Source organism: Gopherus flavomarginatus, chromosome 23 (assembly GCF_025201925.1).
Source record: "Gopherus flavomarginatus isolate rGopFla2 chromosome 23, rGopFla2.mat.asm, whole genome shotgun sequence".
In the NCBI taxonomy this organism is placed as follows: Eukaryota; Metazoa; Chordata; order Testudines; family Testudinidae; genus Gopherus; species Gopherus flavomarginatus.
This window is the reverse complement of record NC_066639.1, coordinates 17,410,613-17,430,005: the sequence shown is the minus strand read 5'-3', so window position 1 is coordinate 17,430,005 and position 19,393 is coordinate 17,410,613. Positions and strand designations below refer to the sequence as shown.

The 19,393-nt window shown below is 55.3% G+C and overlaps 1 protein-coding gene and 1 long non-coding RNA gene across 2 annotated transcripts in view; both read right to left on the bottom strand.

Annotated features, from left to right (window-relative positions):
* Positions 1 to 425: 425 nt before the first annotated feature.
* On the bottom strand, positions 426 to 2,320 carry LOC127039683 (uncharacterized). Its single transcript, XR_007771294.1, has 2 exons — positions 1,990 to 2,320; positions 426 to 1,306 (listed from the first exon to the last, which is right to left on the bottom strand). It is a non-coding gene; the product is annotated as an uncharacterized LOC127039683 (long non-coding RNA).
* Positions 2,321 to 8,078: 5,758 nt separating this feature from the next.
* LOC127039768 (uncharacterized) overlaps positions 8,079 to 19,393 on the bottom strand; it is a gene marked incomplete at its 5' end in the record, with an annotated part of 28,994 nt that continues 17,679 nt past the window's right edge. Inside the window, 10 exons of the mRNA XM_050933626.1 lie at positions 8,079 to 8,120; positions 8,697 to 8,755; positions 8,953 to 9,056; positions 9,691 to 9,852; positions 11,947 to 12,109; positions 12,219 to 12,287; positions 15,229 to 15,374; positions 16,299 to 16,357; positions 16,774 to 16,889; positions 18,085 to 19,137. Of these exons, the coding sequence (XP_050789583.1) occupies positions 8,079 to 8,120; positions 8,697 to 8,755; positions 8,953 to 9,056; positions 9,691 to 9,852; positions 11,947 to 12,109; positions 12,219 to 12,287; positions 15,229 to 15,374; positions 16,299 to 16,357; positions 16,774 to 16,889; positions 18,085 to 19,137 (1,973 nt within the window). The remainder of the gene's footprint in view (positions 8,121 to 8,696; positions 8,756 to 8,952; positions 9,057 to 9,690; positions 9,853 to 11,946; positions 12,110 to 12,218; positions 12,288 to 15,228; positions 15,375 to 16,298; positions 16,358 to 16,773; positions 16,890 to 18,084; positions 19,138 to 19,393) is intronic.

The following is a 19,393-nucleotide window of genomic DNA, read 5'->3' as shown; positions in this document are numbered from 1 at the left end:
GTGGGAAGATCTCTTGGCTCAGGGGGACCAACGCCCGGCCCCAAACACAGCAGCAGCCACCGCGGCGAAGCTCACGGCAATGAGATTATTTGTCTCGCAGAGTTCCCTCCCTACTCTGAACTCTGGGGTACAGATGTGGGGATCTGCGTGAAAGATTCCCTAACCTCATATTCCACCAGCTTAGGTTAAAAACTTCCTCAAGGCACAAATTTCTTGCCTTGGGATGGTATCGCTGCCACCACCAAGTAAGTTAGACAAAGATTCAGGAAAAGGACCACCGGAGTTCCTGTGTCCCCAAAATATCCCCCTAAGCCCCTTCACCCCCTTTCCTGGGGAGGCTTGAGAATAATCTACCAACCAAAAGATAACCAAGATGAGCAGTGACCAGATCCTTGGGCTTTTAGGACACTAAAAACCCAGTCATGTTCTTAAAATCAGAACTTTATAATAAAGAAACAAGTAAAAGCAGCACCTCTGTACAATCAGGATGGAAGGTAATTCTACAGGGTAATAAGATTTAAAACACAGAGGATTCCCCTCTAGGCAAAACTTTAAAGTTACACAAAAACAAACAAAAAAAAACAGGAATAAACCTCTTAGCATAGGACAATTCACAAGCTAAAACAAAAGATAATCTAAGGCATTTCCTTGCTGTTACTATTTCTGTAATATTAGATGTATCATTTCAGTAGGTCTCTCTCTCCCTTTGTCTCAGAGAGAACGCCACACAGAGCGCAAAGCAAAAACCTTCCCCCACAGATTTGAAAGTATCTTCTCCCATTACTGGTCCTTTGGGTCAGGTGCCAACCAGGTTATTTGAGCTTCTAACCCTTTGCAGGTAAAGGAGGGATTTTATGCTACCCTTAGCTGTACGTTCATGACACCCCAAAAGGGAGGGGTGGGCAGGAGGGTCCATCCCCTCGTCCATTCGTCACCCGCTTGTTGGCACAAAGATGTTCCCGGCTCACAGCTGGGGCTGGCTGCTTCTCTTGCCCTGCAGTCGTTGCGTCTCCTGGATGCGGCACCGGGGGAGCTTGTACCCGCAGTAACCCACTTTCAGGCACCGGAAGCAGAAGGAACAGGAGCACTCGGCACACCACACCGTGGGGCAGCCCTTCTGGGTGTGGCTCACCAGAGCGCCGCAGCCGGGGCAGGCCCGCAGCGCCGGGCACCCGTGCACCGTCGAGTTGCGGTCGTTGATTTTGGGTGCCTCATCCAGGGCCGTCTGCAGCAGGTTGGCATCGGGGGAGGAGCCCATCCAGGCAGTTGAGCAGGGCCCCTAGGACACCTGGGTCCGGATCAGGTGCTGGGGGAATGGAGGAGACGGAGCATTAGCCATCGGCAACACCTCTGAGGTTTCCAACCGGCCCTCTTTCTTCGTAGGTCCCCGGTAGGGCATCCCCCAGGCCAGAGGCCCAGATAACACTCAGCAACAGGATGAGACCCGCCCCGAGGACTCGCCAAGTGACTGAGCTGCCCACCAGTGCTGGGGCATGTCTGGGCATCCCCGGCGTGCCTGCCCGTCCTGCTCCGGTTTCTCTTGCCACAGCGTCCCCCAGCACATGCCACGTCCCCACTGCGCCCTGCAGAGCCAAACGCTGGCCATGCCCATCAGCGCTTCCCTCACTCCCCCAGCTCTCGGGGGAAAGAGAAACAGGGCCCAGGGAGACCATGAGGCTGGCAGAAGCAACTGGAGTCACCCAAGAGCCAATGAATGAACGTGGGTGACTCAGTGCCTCCTCCCCTCCAGACCCCATTAAACTTCCCTTCTCTCCCAGAGCCAGGGAGAGAACCCAGGCGTCCTGGCTCCCAGGCCCCCCTGCTCTGCCCACCAGCCCCCACTCCCCTCCCAGAGCTGGGGAGAGAACTCAGGAGTCCTGGCTCCCAGCCCCCCCTGCTCTAACTACCAGCCCTCACTCCCAGAGCCAAGGAGAGAACCCAGGAGTCCTGGCTCCCACCCCCTCACACCGCAAGAGGACACAGTGGTACCTGTTTAGCTGTGGGAAGCTGCCCCCCAAGATGATTCTCTGGCTGCTGGAGGCTCCGTCAGGGGAATTTTCCAGTGACTCAGCTCCACTCCGTGTTTCACTTTCACTTGCCAAGGGTGAAGAGGGGGAAGCATCCCAGGGCCAGGCACTGAATGGCCGGGTGGGAGGGCTGAGCCGCTGGGCAGATCAGTGTGTGGCCCAACCTGAGCATATGGCAGGGGAGCAGAGGGGCACAATCAGATGGGGCGGTGCAGTGTTCACGCTAGTTTGGAGCGTGGTCCCAACGGTTATACTAGCACCAGCCATGCCAGGCACAGGGAGAGAACCCAGGAGTCCTGCCCCCCGGCCCCCACTGCTCTAACCCATCAGCCCCCACTCCCCTCCCAGAGCCAAGGAGAGAACCCAGGAGTCCTGGCCTCCAGCCCCCCTGCTCTAACCACCAGCCCCTACTCCCCTCCCAGAGCCGGGGAGAGAACCCAGGAGTCCTGGTCTCCAGTCTCACTGCTCTAACCCACCGACCCCCCTTGCAGAGCCTGGGACACAGACTGTATATTCTCTCCCTGTGCTTGTGTCGGCGTGCGAGCTCCTGTTTTGTCAGACCAGAAGGGACCTCAGCTGTCCCTCTCGCCCAGTCCCCTACACAGAGGCAGGACCACGTAATAGCTAGACCATCCCTGACAAGTGTTTGTCTGCCCTGCTCTTAAAAAGCTCCAGCGCTGGAGATCTCACAGCCTCCCTGGGAATTTATTCGAGTGCCAGACTGCAGCGCGGGGCGACTCACCGGTGCGGCGCCTCCTGCTGGTCGTCTCGGGAATTAGCAATGTTACCAAATTCAACTTCCAGTGGTGCAAAAGCATGGGGATTTAAGCGTTGTGTTCCATTGTTAACTATAAAAGCAGCTAAGAATCCTGTGGCACCTTATAGACTAACAGACGTTTTGGAGCATGAGCTTTCGTGGGTGAATACCCACTTCTTCATTGTTAACTATGTTAATTTGCACACTTGTGGGAGACGGGGGTCGGGGGAGTCAGACAATTAATTAATGACAATAGATGTTGAGCTATAAACTTAACCTTGATAACTGTTAAAGCACAAATTGTCACCACCCCGTGTTGAAATATCCTGACGTGAAGCTCCGATTGGTTCTCAAGCAGCATTTCTCCTGCTTTGCCTCTCCGGAAAATATTTCCACCAATAATCAACCTGTACTCGATTTGTGTGTGTGCGCTGAAAGCGCTGTTTACTGACACGCATGGATAAAAATCGAACCTTTCCAAGCCCTGGTGTAGCTTGCATGCAAGATTTCAGCTACTTGGAACCACCTGGAGAGTTTTGAAGTCTCCGCGTTACTCTGTTAACATCATTCAGGGCAACCAAGAGTGACACCTGCTGTTCCATTTCTTCAAGGATCCAGTTTCTACTTATGTGACTTTATGAGTGTAATATAATGTCTCACTGAAAGGGGACAGGGCCAGAAAGAGTTAATTACCTCCCAGACTGACCTGATCCATGGCCGAACTTTAAAGATGTGTTAGGAAGATACGTAGATGAATAGAACTTTGAAATGCAGCCTGCGTTGTTAGAGATAGAAGGGTAAATGTTAGCTCAGGTCTTGCAATGTAGCCAAACTAGTCTTGTCTATCGCTATAGCTTTGATTCAAAGATCAAAACAGGACTATTAACGTCTAGGAAGATACTTGAGTGAAATAGTATTATTGTCTATGTGTCTCTTTGAAGGTTGTGGTAACCTGTATCTGAACTGTTTAATGGCTAAATTACCCTGTGCTAATAGCCAGGATATTTGGGAGAAGGTGAGTTAAGCTGATTGTTTTCTCAGGTCGAAAGGCTGCTGGAAATGTATAAAAACCCTGGGACACGATCCTGCTTCATCTCAGATCTGCTTTGGGTTTCAAGAGGGGGAAACCTTAAGCCACAAGGATTGAGATCCCCAGTCATTGACTGGAGTCACCCTGAATATGGACATTGAACTATAACCTCTGGACTATTTCTGAAAGGACTTTTGTCAACAACAAACTCACCATCTCTGCTATGTATCTGAACCGCAAGAAATGGAACTCAGGTCTGTTTTGTGATAGACCCAGGCCAGTCGGGAACAGCAGAGTAGCAGAAGGCAGATCTCCTGGCCACTGGATTAACAGTTTTCTGTTCCCGGACTGACCAGAGCAGGGGCTGCTCCAGGCTAATGAGAACACCTGACTCCAATTAACCTGCTAAGAGTCAGGAGAGGCCATTAAGCTAATTTGATCACCTGACTCTAATTAAGGCCCCGCTGATACTATAAAAGGGCTCACAGAGGAGAGGCAGGGAGCCAGAGGAGAGGAAGTGTGGCTGAAGGGCTGGTTAATGAAGACACCCTCAAACCATCGTTAAGGGAGCCCTAAGGTGAGGTAGAAGCAGGAAAGCTGTGGGAAAGTGGCCCAGGGAAATGTAGCAACTCTGGCAGTGAAAGGTCGGCTGCCAACAGCTGCTACCATTAGGGTCCCGAGCCAGAACCTGGAGTAGAGGGCGGGCCCGGGTTCCCTACAACCCACCACCACAGGAACATCTCCTGGGAGGGGAAGTCAGGCCCCTGTCAGGACAGGAGGCTGAACTGTTCTGAAATAAGCCCCAGGGACAACAGAGATGGTGGGAGTTCTCTCCCCAACCTCCTAGCTGGCCTGTGATGAAAAGGGCTCTGTAGACTGTAACCCTGGCCCTAGAGAGAGACGGGCTACGTGGAGGGTCGCAGTGAGCCACTGACGCTAGCGAAACCTCCTGGAAGCACAGGGTCAGAACCGCACTCTATCCACATTTGAATTTTGGTTTTGAGAGCTTGGTTGGTGAAAGAGCCATTGCAATGGGTGAGCAAAGAGCATATGAGGCCTTGACAAAAAAAGCCCTGGAAGATTTGTGTTCAGAAAAGGGGATAAGCTTTAGAAAGAAAGCTACCAATCAAGAACTGAGAGAGCTGTTAATGGCCAGGACCAGGAGGCAGGAGCACAGCCCTTACCTGATGCTGCAGAAAAGGCAGCTTGACCATGAACAGAAACTAAAAGACATTTGATTGCTGGAAAAGCAACAGATCGCTGAATTAGAAAGAGAAGCTGCTGAAAGGAGGAGGCTGAAGAGAGAGCTCATAAGAGGCCCATGGAGCGTATAGCTGCTGAGAAGAAGGCTCACCAACTTCAGCTCCAAGAACTGGAAGAGCAGAGAAAGTCATCGCTGCCTGGTACTCCACTTTCCTGCCACAACGAAAGAACCTGGGAAAGGATCTGTCCAATTTACAAAGATACTGAAGACACAGAGGAGGTTTTGTCTCCCTTTGAATGTCTATGGACTCTGCATGGGATCCCAGATGAACAGCGAATGCCTGTCCTGCTGTCCAGATTGACCGGGAAAGCCAGGGAAGTATTTCATGAGTTAAGGGAACAAGAAGCCTTAGATTGTGTGCTGTTTAAAAGCTCTGTGTTACGGCAATTCAAGGTCACTCCTGAGCCTTACAGGGTTACGTGTAGGAAGTTTAAGACGTCTAATAATTGTACTTTTGTAGCATGTGCTCATAAGCTGGTGAGTTTTGTTAAAACGGGGGTTGTGGGAGCAAAGGCGCATGGGAGCTTTGAAAAGCTGCTGGATTTAATAACTTTGGAACGATTCTTAGACCTTCTGCCTGATGAGGTGAGAGCAGCGGTGTGTGATAGGGACCCCGACCCAGTCCTATGGGCTGCAGAAATTGTGGATGCCCAGACCCAAAACAGGGCTCGGGAAGGTTGTAACCTCCGGGGGGAGGATTAATCCCCATTCTCCCCAGTCTAAGAGGCGAGAAGGCAGACACACACAACCTGTGGGAAAGCGGGCGCACATGCAGTGAGCCATGGCCGGGGGGATGGGGGCACATTCTGCACCAGAGCCGGGTGGACCACAGGGAGCTGGGAGCCGCTAACCCATCACCCTGGTCTCAGGGCTCTGCTGGTCAGGGTGATACTGCTCTGGGATGTCCCGTCACAGCAGGAGCGGGAACACCCCTCATGTCCCCCAGTAACATGGGAGCCGGCATTGCCTTGCTGCCCTACCGACTTCCCTGGGGGATTTGGGCTCCTGCCTTACCTGGGCTTGTTGGGAAATCCCAGCCCAGCTCCTGAAGCCATGGGAAAGGCCAAGGGACCCCCATCTGCTGCTCCCCCCAGTCAGATTCCCACCGCCCCTCCCACAAAACCCGCTCCATTCCCCGGGTGGGCTTAAAGGTGCAGGGCTGACTGGCCCCTAGGAAGGGGAAGACACCACGTCCGACCCTCTTTAAAATGCTCCCACACCCTGGGTGCCCACCCAGAACTTGCCCGCTGGTGTGCAGAGACCCCTGCTCCTTATTGGCCCCTCTCGTCCTCAGGCATTTGTCTGGCCGGCTCCCTCTGGGACTGTGCGGCTGAGACTGAGCTTGCCAGCTCCGTGGGGGGACAGCGACCCTTTGTTTTGACTCTGTGCAGCTCGTAGTGTCACAAGGGCTGCAGCCACGACAGAGGTGCTACTGTAATACACCTCATAAATAACATACAGCACCTAGCGTAGCAAGGCCCCAGACTTCTACCCCTTTCAGAGTTCTACGCCTGCTCCTCTCTGGTGTAGTGCAGATGCATGCACCTACCCCAGGGCCACACCCCTCCATACCTTGGTCCCTCTGTGCATGGCAGGGGCCCTATCTTCCCAAGCCACCTGCCAGCCTGGAGCAGGCCTGCTGAGATCCTCTGCAGGGCCCCTGCCCCTTGAAATCCTTCTGGGAGACTCGTCTCTCCCACGTGGCTTGCAGGGTTTTCTTGTTTGAGGATTTCCCTTCCTTGTGCCCCCACCCACCAGCCTCTGGCTGCTTGCCCGTCCTTCCTGCAGGGGCGGGGGTGTCCCCTGGGCAGGACTGCCTGGGCAGTAGCTAGCACGCCCTGGATGGGGTGTGTGTGCTGAAATAACAACAATATGAAGGCATCCTCAATCATCATCATTTTATTGCAGAATCAAGTCTCCTCATTAAAAGAGCAACAGAGGGCAAGAGCAGGACGAGGGACACGCCTTCCCCACCCCAGACCCGGCCCCGTGGGCTGCTGACGGGACTCACCAGCGTGAACCGGGCCAGGGCAGGTGCCAGACGTGAGCTAAAGTGCATGTGATGGGCAGGGCCGGCCTTGGGGGTGGGCGATGTGGGCGACGGCCCAGGGTGCTTTGGTCAGGGGGCAGGGCAGTGTTTAACTGGTAATGAAAGCGGTGCTAATGGCTTAGCCCCCGCACAAGCTAAGCACTGGCTGGGCGTCTGGAGAGCGGTGGCTGCTGGCTGGGCGCCCAGCAGGGAAGGCAGCATTGCTGCCAGCAGCAGCTCACAAGGACGGGTGGCATCGGCATGGTACTGTCCTTCCAGGAGCCCAGAGGTGTTGTGGTTTCACAAATTAAGCACTGGGGTGCCGTGGTCACGAGGCAAGGAGTGGGGCGTGCCTGGGGTGCGAGGCTGCGGATGGGAGCTCAGGAAAACGGCAGGGAGACCCCAGGGAGGCAGTGGGGGCCAGGTGGGATGGGTGGGAAACCCAGGGAGGCAGTGGGGGTAGGGGGATGAGTGGGGAGCTGGGGGAGGCAGTGGGGGCAGGGGGGATGAGTGGCGAGCTGGGGGAGGCAGTGGGGGCCAGGGGGATGGGTGGCGAGCTGGGGAGGCAGTGGGGCCAGGGCAGATATGTGGGGAGCCCAGGGAAGCATCGGGGGCCTGTGACACCAAAATACACGCTCACCTAGGGCGTGGACATCAGGCACCGACACTGACACCCCAGCAGCAGGGCCCTGGTGTCCCAGACAGGGGAGCTGGGACTGGGCACCGGACAGAGGTGCAGGGTGGTCGCTGAGGGAGGAGGATGTTTGAAGTGAGGAGGCTCCCCAAAGACGATGCTCAAGAGCCAGGGACCTGCAGCTGTCCAGCCCCTGTGCTGCCTGGCCTCCCCTCCTGGCTCTCCTCCATCCTCCCTGAGCTGCAGTGTGGAAACATTTCTGCTCTTCTCCGGGGGACGTGGTGCCTCGGGCAGCATCCCCTGCTCCTCCCTAGCACCCTGGGGGCCTGGGTCTGGCTCACAGCTGGGTCACGACAATCTCTGGCCTCTGGATGTGCACCTGGGATGGCGAGAGGTGGGGGGACCATGAGCAGAGCTGGTCACAAAATGGCCAAAACATCTGTTCTTAACTTCCTCACCAGTATTGTCCCTTTTCATCCCCTGCCCCATTTTAGGGGGGAAGGGGTGAGGGGATATTTGTACTTTTCTTTGGTAAAAATGGTCACATGGGAATTTTCATTTCCCATCTGGTTTTTTTTCCACTGGAAAAAACCAACTTCCCCCGCTCCCTTAAAAACCCACACTCTTTCTTTTTGGTTCCAGCAACGGTTGCACCCGGGCCAAATTGAGAGGTAAACTCACCCATGTCCTGCCCCTCTTTCTGCAGCCCAGGGTCGCGTTGGCCCTTTTTGCTACAGTGTCGGACCAAGAGCTTGCTTTCAGCTGATTATCCAACCCCCACTAAAATCTTCTGCAGAGTCCCAGCTTCCCAGGAGAGAAGCCCCCATCCGGAAAGGGACGCGTCTCTCTCCGGGCTGCCTAAGCAGGTTAGTTGTGCACCGGAGCGGCTTTGCCACCCAATGGCTCCCTAATGCCCATGTCTGCCATCCGCAGCAGAGCGTGCTGCCGAACCTACCGGGAGAGAGGTGTCGACGGATTCCATGTTAACCTTGAAGGAGCCGGTGCCGTCCGAGCCTGGCGAGAGAGCAGAGTTAGGAAGGTGGAGGATTCGGCTGGCAGATACGCGGCCAGGACTCCAACCCCCTCGCAGGAGGCCCTTGGACCCACCCTCCCACGCTGACAGTGCTGAGCCGGTCTCCGTGGGCTGCTGTCCTTGGCTCAGGGGTTCCCACCAGCCCATCTCGCCCAGCCCAGGGTGGAGCCAGCGTTACCTGAGTCGGCTCCTTCGTTCCGGATGCAGAAGCTCCCGGCACTGTTCCACTCGTTGTAGTCGTTCTCGTACCACTTCTCGGCATCCGTGTCATCCGAGTGCAGGCTGCGGGGGGAGCAGAGACAGTCGCACCCGTCAGTGCCGAGACATTCGGTGCACAGGGTCCCTCAGAGCCTTCCACCACCTCGCTGGGTCCCACAGGGCATCTGACTCCACCTCCCTCTCCCCCATGGCTGTGGGCCAGCCCCTCTGATCCCACCTGCTGCACCCGCCCCTCGAGTCAAAGGAGCGAGGGTCCAACTCAGACCAACCCCAACCCGCACCACGGATACCGGGGCCCCTCAGAGCTCACAGCAAACTTTCCTCGGCGGAGCCTCACGACCCACCCTCTGCCCCGGGAAAGAACATTATCCTCACTTGGTACAGACATGGAGGGCAGAGCTTGAAATAGAGCCCAGGCGTCTGGACTCCCAGGCCCCCTTGCTTTAACCCACCTGGCCCCCGTCCCCTCCCCGAGCCAGTGAGAGAATCCAGGAGTCCTGGCTCCCAGCCACCATTCCCCTCCCCGAGCCAGGGAGAGAACCCAGGAGTCCTGACTCCCAGTCCCCACCAGCCCCCACTCCCTTCCTAGAGCCAGGGGAGAACCCAGGAGTCCTGGTACTGTGCCCCACGCTTTAACCAAGGCTCAAACTGTCTCAGTTGCAGGCTGGGCCCTCCCACGTGTTCCCGGGCCAGTTACCTCAAGTGGGTTTTCATCCTCTTGGCTCTGAACAGAAAGATGCCAAGGACGACGCTCACAATCATCAGCACTGCGATGACCACGCCCAGACCGACGCCCAATTTACTGACGCGGGTGGCGCAGCGCTCCGTGGGGTACCAGTACAACTCCTGCTCGGAGCAGCTGTGGGGGAGACACAGGGGGTGAGAACAGCCCCGCCCCAGCCCCTTCCCGTCCCTGGAGCCACTTCCCCAGGATCCCCCATCCAGTCTGGACTCTCCGTCTCCAGTGAGTGGTCCCTGCTGTGCCCGGGTCCTTCTGCATGGATCCGAGTCCTAAGAACATAAGAATGGCCACGTTGGGTCAGACCAAGTGTCCATCCAGCCCAGTGTCCTGTCTGCTAACCGCGGCCAGTGCCAGGTGCCCCCAAGGGAATTAACAGAACAGGGAATCACCGAGTGACCCAACCCCTGTCGCCCATTCCCAGCTTCTGGCAAACAGAGGCCAGGGACACCATCCCTGCCCAGCCTCGCTAGTAGCCATCGATGGACCTGTCCTCCAGGAACTTCTCTAGCTCTTCTTTGAGCCCCGGTATAGTCTTGGCCTTCGCAACATCCCCTGGCAAGGAGTTCCACAGGCTGACTGTGCGTTGGGTGCAGAAATACGTCCTTGTGTTTGTTTTAAACCTGCTGCCTGTTCATTTCATTGGGTGACCCCCAGTTCTTGTGTTATGGGATGGTGTAAATAACACTCCCTTATTTACGTTCACCACACGTGTCATGACTTTATAGACCTGTTTCATATTTCCCCTTAGCCGTCTCTTTTCCATGCTGAAAAGTCTCAGACTTATTAATATTTCCTCACATGGCAGCTGTTCCAGACCCCTAATCACTTTTGTTGCCCTTTTCTGTTCCTTTTCCAATTCCAATAGAACTTTTTTGTGATGGGCGACCCCATCTGCACACAGTATTCAAGGTGAGGGCGTCCCATGGATTTATAGAGAGGCAACAGGATATTTTCTGTCTGATTTTCTCTCCCTTTCTTAATGATTCCCAACTTTCTGTTCACTTTTCTGGCTGCGGCTGCACCTGGAGTGGCTGTTTGCAGAGACCTCTCCACAGGGACTCCAAGATCTCTCCTGAGCGGGAACAGCTCATTCAGCCCCCATCCCTGGAGATGCCGAGTTGGGATGATGTTTCCAATGTGCATCACTTTGCATTGAGCAACACTGAATTTCACCTGCCACGTTATTGCCTCGTCACCCAGTTCTGGGAGATCCCTTTGTAGCTCTCCCCAGCCTGCCTGGGACTGAACTATCCCACCTCTCAGCTATCCCACGCAGCCTGTGCGATCCCAGTCGTGTGTTTTCCTGTTCAACGGCCACTTGAGCAAACACAAAACAGAGAAATAATTGTTTCGGGTCGAGCCAAAGCTGAGTGGGTCCCAAAATTGCAGGGTTCAAATGGAAAAGTAGGAAACAAAACCTCTCTGACCTGACCCAACATTTTTCATTTCTCAGTTGGGTGTTTGTAACAGAAGCAAACAAGGGCAAGCATCACACGGCAGCTGGAGGAGGAGGAGTGGATGCTGGGTCCATCATTCATAACGACAATTAATAGTCACCGAGCCAGTGATTGCGAATGAGAATGACTCTGGTGGTTGGGGCCCCTCGGTTGGCTGCGGGAGGCTCGAGTTCAAATCCCTTCTCCAAGGGCTAGTTAATTATTTATGCAACGTGGAGCAGCTGCACCAGGAGAATCCGAGAAAGCCCCACACGGGACTAGCCCATTGCCTCTCCCCTGCAGTGTTACAGAGGTAGATTCAACTCTCTCCTCCCCAGGAAACCCCCTGTCAGGGATGGAGATGGTGCTTAGTCCTGGCGTGAGTGCAGGGGACCGGAGTCCTCGCCCTCCCGAGGTCCCTTCCATCCTACAAGTCTATGTCCAGCAGAGGGAAGAACTGACCTGCCAGACCCCAGGACGTTCCCCCCTCACCCTTGGGTAAAGGGTTACCAGGAGGGTGCCTCCTCCATCTACTTTGCAAGTCCAATTTTCTTTTGCTTCTGGTAAAGTGCCCGGAACAGAACCCACAGCAGCTTGGAGTCGGGTCGAAACGAGATGGCTCGTCCTGACCTTTCCAAAGCAGTTGAAGGTTTCCTGGGGGGTTGGTCAAAACGATTCCGCGCACTCGCCACGCAGGTGGGCAGGTGCGCGCATGCCCGCGTCTGCATATGCTCACATGCATGCGTTTGCATGGGCATGTCCGCGCACAACTCACATGCACTGGGGGCCGGCTCGCGTCAGCTGGCACTGCCCGTAGTTACAGTTGATGAAGCCGGGCGTGCTCTTGGTGCAGTTGGAGATGCAGGAGAAGCCGGACTTGGTGAAATTAGGGAAGTAGAACTGCCCGTAGCCTTCGGGGGCAGCTTTCTGGCAGTACTCTGTGGAGGAGAGAGGGGGGTCAGTGGGTGGCTGGCTGGAGGGGCCGCACCGACCCCCCTGGTCCCAGCCCAGCACCGCTCCCCCACTGGGCAGCTGTGGGTCACTCACCGGTGCCGTTGAATGTTTGCATTGTCCCCTTGGAGACATTAGCGGAGGAGGCATTGAAACACATCAAGGCTAGAAGACATGGGACAGGCAGTTGTTAGTGAACCACCCCCGGGGCCGACCGGGAGCGGGAGTGAAAGACGGGGATGGTCACCCCCTTTGCAGCCCCCGAAGCTCCCCAAGCTGCATGGCCTTGCCGTTGACTTGAGGGTTGGAAAAGGCCTGGCTGACGACCCGACCCCTGTCTGGGCCTGTGAAAGGCTGCCTATGGGGCTCGAGGTGTGGGGGGAAGGCAGAAAGCTCTTCTCTGCGACCTCAGGCCAACCACAGACATCAACGCTTTTCTCTCCATCCATCCCCCCGCACCCATCCCCCATCCCCACAAACACCCCTCCACCCATCCCTCCATCCTCCATCCATCCCTACAAACACCCCTCCATCCATCCCTCCATCCCCACAAACACCCCTCCATCCATCCCTCCATTCCCACAAACACCCCTCCACCCAGTCCTCCATCCATCCCCACAAACACCCCTCCATCCATCCCTCCATTCCCACAAACACTCCTCCACCCATCCCTCCATCCTCCATCCATCCCCACAAACACCCCTCCATCCATCCCTCCATCCCCACAAACACCCCTCCAGCCATCCCTCCATCCTCCATCCAGCCCCACAAACACCCCTCCACCCATCCCTCCATCCTCCATCCAGCCCCACAAACACTCCTCCACCCATCCCTTCATCCTCTATCCAACCCCACAAACACCCCTCCATCCATCCCTCCATCCCCACAAACACCCCTCCACCCATTCCTCCATCCATCCCCACAAACACCCCTCCATCCATCTCTCCATTCCCACAAACACCCCTCCACCCAACCCTCCATCCATTCCCACAAACACCACTCCATCCATCCCTCCATCCCCACAAACACCCCTCCACCCATCCCTCCATCCTCCATCCATCCCCACAAACACTCCTCCACCCATCCCTTCATCCTCCATCCAACCCCACAAACACCCCTCCATCCATCCCTCCATCCTCACAAACACCCCTCCACCCATCCCTCCATCCTCCATCCATCCCCAGAAACACCCCTCCATCCATCTCTCCATTCCCACAAACACCCCTCCACCCAGTCCTCCATCCATCCCCACAAACACCCCTCCATCCATCCCTCCACCCATCCCTCCATCCCCACAAACACCCCTCCATCCATCTCTCCATTCCCACAAACACCCCTCCACCCAGTCCTCCATCCATCCCCACAAACACCCCTCCATCCATCCCTCCATCCCCACAAACACCCCTCCATCCAGCCCTCCATCCATTCCCACAAACACCCCTCCATCCATCCCTCCATCCCCACAAACACCCCTCCACCCATCCCTCCATCCTCCATCCATCCCTACAAACACCCCTCCGTCCATCTCTCCATCCCCACAAACACCCCTCCACCCATCCACTCATCCTCTATCCATCCCCACAAACACCCCTCCGTCCATCCCTCCATTCCCACAAACACCCCTCCATCCATCCCTCCATCCTCCATCCATCCCCACAGACACCCCTCCATCCATCCTTCCATTTCCACAAACACGGCTCCATCCATCCCGCCATTCCCATAAACACCCCTCCATCCATCCCTCCATCCTCCATCCATCCCCACAGACACCCCTCCATCCATCCTTCCATTTCCACAAACACCCCTCCATCCATCCCTCCATTTCCACAAACACCCCTCCATCCATCCCTCCATCCTCCATCCATTCCCACAAACACCCTCCACCCATCCCTCCATCCTCCATCCATCCCCACAAACACCCCTACATCCATCTCTCCATTCCCACAAACACCTCTCCATCCATCCCTCCATCCATTCCCACAAACACCCCTCCATACATCCCTCCATCCTCGCCAACAAACACCACTCCATACATCCCTCCATTGCCACAAACACCCCTCCATCCATCCCTCCCCACAAACACCCCTCCATCCATCCCTCCATCCTCCATCCAACCCCACAAACACCCCTCCATCCATCTCTTCATCCATCCCCACAAACATCCCTCCATCCATCCCTTCATCCATCCCCACAAACATCCCTCCATCCATCCCTCTATCCATCCTCACAAACACCCCTCCATCCATCCATCCATCCATCCCCACAAACACCCCTCCATCCATCCCTCCATCCTCCATCCATGCCAACAAACATCCCTCCATCCCTGTCCCTCCCCATCCATCTCCGCAAACAAACCCCATCCATCTGTCCTTCCCCCCCACACCCTCCATCCATCCCTCCCTTCCCACACACACACACTCTCCATCCATCCCTCCATTCCTCCATCCCTTCCCCCACCTTCTATCCCTCCCTCTATCCCCAGAAAGACCCCTCTGTCCATCCGTCCATCCATTCCCCCATACCTTCCATCCCTTCATCCATCCTCACAAGCAGCCCTCCGTCCATCCCTCCATCCATCATGCCACACCCCCCTCCATGCATCCTTGTATCCCTCCAACCCTCCCCCACACAAACTCTCCATCCCTTCCTCCCTTCCCACACACACCCTCCATGCATCCTTCCATCCCCATAAATACTCCTCTCTCCATCCATCCATCCCCAGAAACACCCCTGCATTCATTTCTCCATTCATGCATTCTCACAAACACCCCTCAATCCATTTCCACAAATATCCTTGTATCCCTCCCTCCATGCTTCTATCCATCCATCTCCCATGCACTCCCTTCACTCATCTTTCTATCCATCCCTCCATCCCCCATCCATCCCAACAAACACCCCCATCCATCTCTTCCTCCATCCCCCATCACACTTCCCATCCCTTCCATGCATCCCCATACACATTACCGTCATCTATCTATCTATCTATCTAATCTCCACCGCCCCTGGCAGATATTGGGGGTGGAGCTATGGAGAATCTTCCTCCCAGGACCGTGGATCTGTCCCCTCTCTGCCCAGCCCTCACCACCCTCACCGCACAGAAACTCACAGGTGTTGCTGTTGCAGCTCTGGTTCTCAGCCGCCGTCTCTATCTGCGTCATCAGCTGCCCAGCCACATCCTCAAAGGTTTTGTTGAGTTCCTCAGTGACGGGTAAAGCCAGGAGGACAATGTGATCCACCACGACGCTGCCCTGCCTGAAGGAACAAACCCACCTCGGGTCGGCATGTCCCTCCTTCCTGGGGCATCCGCTCACATGCTCACTACAGAGCATGTGAGCAGAGATTGTCACCCAGGCACAGAGGGGTGAGGCACCAATGCCCATTGAATTTGATTAATATATTCATGGGGTTTACGGGCGGAAGGGAGCAGTGACTCATCTCGTCCGACCTTCTGTGTAACCCAGGCTGGAGAAACGTACCGGCTCAATAACTTCTGTTTGGATAAAGCACCTTCCAGAGAGGTGTCCATCCGAAGACAGGGAGAGATGGAGAAGCCACCTCTTCCCTTTGGCGTTTGTTAATCCCCCTCACTTGGAAAACATTTCGCCTTATTTCTAAGTTAAATTTGTTTGGCTTTAATGTGATTCTTGTGCTGCCTGTCGCTGTTAAATCAGAGAGCCCCTTACCACTTGGTATCTGCTCCCGCGGAGGTACTTAGCCACCATAGGCATTCCTGGGTGTGGTGTGTAAGTACACCAGATCCTCGCTAGGACACGGGATTTGGGATCCATGCACAGTACCGTGGGGACCGGGTTATGGCGGGGACCGCATTAAAAGGAATGGTAAATGTGAGGATTTCTGAGCAAGGGAAACGCTGCTGCGTTCAGGGAAACTGGACTGGGTGGACATTCTTTTTCTTGGTAGATAAACAGGACGGCACCAAGGACAGACCTGACCCGTAGCACTAATGTCTCCTCCTAACAGACACAGCCTGGAAAGGCTCTGAACACTGGCAAACGGCTGGTGCCAAAGAACCAACCACAAGATCAACACACACGCCTACTGCTGGGGGGCTCTCCTTTAGGAGTCTCACAGGGATGTGTCTTGGCTTGTGAGTGGAGCTCAGGCTGTGGGCAGAGCTTTGGGGGTACCAAGTTCCAGGGTGCTCCCAATACTCACGTCAGTTTCAGGACCTCTACATCTTTGTACCCCGGGACGTTGCTGTAAACCAACTTCATCTGGAAGGGAATAGTGTGCATGTCACCAGCAGAGGCTGCCCCTCCCTGCCCCACTGAGATGAGGCCTGGCGAGCCCAGGGGGCTGGGGAGGTTCCCAGCCATGATACCTAAGCAGCGAACGTGCTCCCACCTGGACATTCCCAAGAAAACCAGCTCTCAACCCTGGGAAACACCCATTAAAGTCTATTCCCCTCTGGCAGGCTGGTATCATCCCATTCCCCAGTGTTGTGCTCACTCCTAGCTCCCAGTATCTCCAGTAATGGGTCTCCCAGCCCTTCCCTTGGGGGAAATCCCCCAATCTCTAGCCTCTCTTGGGAAATTCCCCCAGATCTCCCCGATCTTCCACCCCATTCCCCCGTCTCATGAGGCCTCTCTCTCACTAACTCCCCCTTCTTGGTCACTTGGCTGGGACCCACCTGCAGTTTGAATGATACGGTGAATTCTTTGTACTCTTGAGTTGTGTTGTCCTTCAGCGCGGGGGTGAATGGGTAGCTGGTGATCTGCAACTTCACATCCACTTTTACGCTCACCTCTTCATTGGGGTGGGGGTGGGGGGCAAGAAACATGGTGAAAATCGACATTCAGCATGGGAATGGCAGAGGGGAATTGCTGTTCCCCCTGGGGGTCCTTGTTAGCTCTCCTGATGCTCTTATCCCCGGACCCACAGAATCCAGGGCCGAGGAAAGGACTCTACTGCCCTTCAGAACCCATCACATCATTCATTACCCATCCTAGCCAGAGGGGCCCAGCGAGGACGGACATTTGTCATTTCACTATCAACTATCCTGCAGCTGAATGTGTTTCTTCACTGCCCTCCTGCAGCCCGGGAACAGAACCGGGTTGTCCCACCTGGCCAGGCCTGCTAGGTTAGGACTCTGGGATTAAAGACCCCACTTTCCCATGAGCCAGCCCTACTGCCTTACTGGGTTCTGGCTCACAGCCGCAGCCACACAACCCCCTCAAATGCTAACGGTGTTCCTGGATGGGACCAGCCATCCTGGCTCATGGCCCAGATGAGACGTCCCTGCTCGGGTTTCCAAGGGTCTCATGGAGCGCTTGAAAACCTGCCTTAGTGTGAGAAACTCCAGGATCTGTCTATTTATCTTAGAAAGGAGACGGTGAAGGGGTGACTGATCCCAATCTGTAAGTACCTACATGGGGAACAAATATTTAACAATGGGCTCTTCAGTCTAGCAGAGGCAGGTCTAACCCATCCTAAGGCTGTAAGTTGAAGCTAGACAAATTTGTCTTAGATATAAGGTGTCAGTTTTTAACAGTGAGAGTCATTAATCATGGGAACCATTTCCCCAGGGTCATGGTGGGTTCTCCATCAGTGGCAATTTTAAAATCAAGAGGGGATGTTTTTCTTCTCTTGGAATTATTGTGGGCAGGTCTCCGGCCTGGGTTATATACGAGGTTGGACTAGATGGTCACAATGGTCCCGTCTGGCTTTGATGTCGTGACCCATGGCTCTCAAACCCAGCCCACAGTGTTCACAGGAGCAGCCACACACCAACCCTGCTCCCACTCTCCTGGCTTAATTTCCAACCCAGCTTGACTCCTGTCCTCTGATTTGTGGTTCCTGAGTTCCTGTTTGTCTCCTGCCTCTCATCCCCAGTTATCCTGACCCTGCTGATTCTTGGCTCCTGTCCCCTGACTATGGCCAGATCTGGCTGCCCATGTCTATGCTCCAGACACAAGGATCAATTTACACAAGTTTTCATTACCGGCTTTGACCTCGATAACTTCCGCGGCATATTGGCACTTGTTTCCCTGGAAACTGGACGTGCATTGGCATTCACCATTTATCCAGGTTCCCCCGTTCTCACAGATGGGGGTGACATCCTGTGTAGTTGTAGTTCGGATGATGGTGGTGGCATTTGGTGTGGTGGTACTCTGCGATGTGATGGTTGTGGTGGTATGTGGCACGGTGGTCGTGGTGGCACGTGGTGTGGTGGTACTCTGGGATGTGGTAGTTGTGGTGGTACGTGGCGTGGTGGTACTCTGGGATGTGATGGTTGTGGTGGTACGTGGCATGGTGGTCACGGTAGCACGTGGTGTGGTGGTACTCTGGGATGCGATGGTTGTAGTGGTACGTGGCATGGTGGTCACGGTAGCACGTGGTGTGGTGGTACTCTGGGATGTGGTAGTTGTGGTGGTACGTGGCATGGTGGTACTCTGGGATGCAATGGTTGTGGTGGTATGTGGCATGGTGGTCACGGTGGCACGTGGTGTGGTGGTACTCTGGGATGTGATGGTTGTGGTGGTACGTGGCATGGTGGTCACGGTGGCACTTGATGCGGTGGTACTCTGGGATGCGATGGTTGTGCTGGTAGGTGGCATGGTGGTCATGGTGGCACGTGGTGTGGTGGCACTCTGGGATGCGATGGTTGTGGTGGTATGTGGCATGGTGATTTTCTGGGATGTGGTGGGAAGGGACACAGTGCTTGGGGTGGAGGTGACAGGTGAGGTGATAGGAGGCCTGGTAGTGGTAGAACCGGCGGTGCTGATATTCATTTCACACCGGTGGCCATCGTGCGCAGGTGGGCAGAGGCACTCGATTCCCACCGGGGTGCCCCCGTTCTGGCAGTCGCTGGAGGCATTATAGAATTCACACAGTTCACCGTAGTAACCCGGTGGACAGATGCATTTGGTGCCAATGGGAGTGCTGCCATTCTGGCAGGCCTTGCTGGAGTCTTCAGAGGCACACAGAGGACCAAAGAAGCCAGGGCGGCAGATGCATTCGATCCCATTGTACGTGCCGCCATTCTTGCAGGAAACTGAAAGGGACAAACATCCACAAACATTGTAGTCTCCCAATGAGTATCTCAGAGACACACACCTCCTCCCAGAGACAGGGGTAGAGCGCAGGAATCTGGGCTCCCAGTCTGACTGCTTAAACCCACCCGCTCCCCCTCCCCTCCCAGGGCCGGGGAGAGAACCCAGGAGTCAGAAAGAGATCTAGGGGTCATAGGGGTCATAGTGGACCACAAGCTAAATATGAGTCAACAGTGCGATACTGTTGCAAAAAATGCA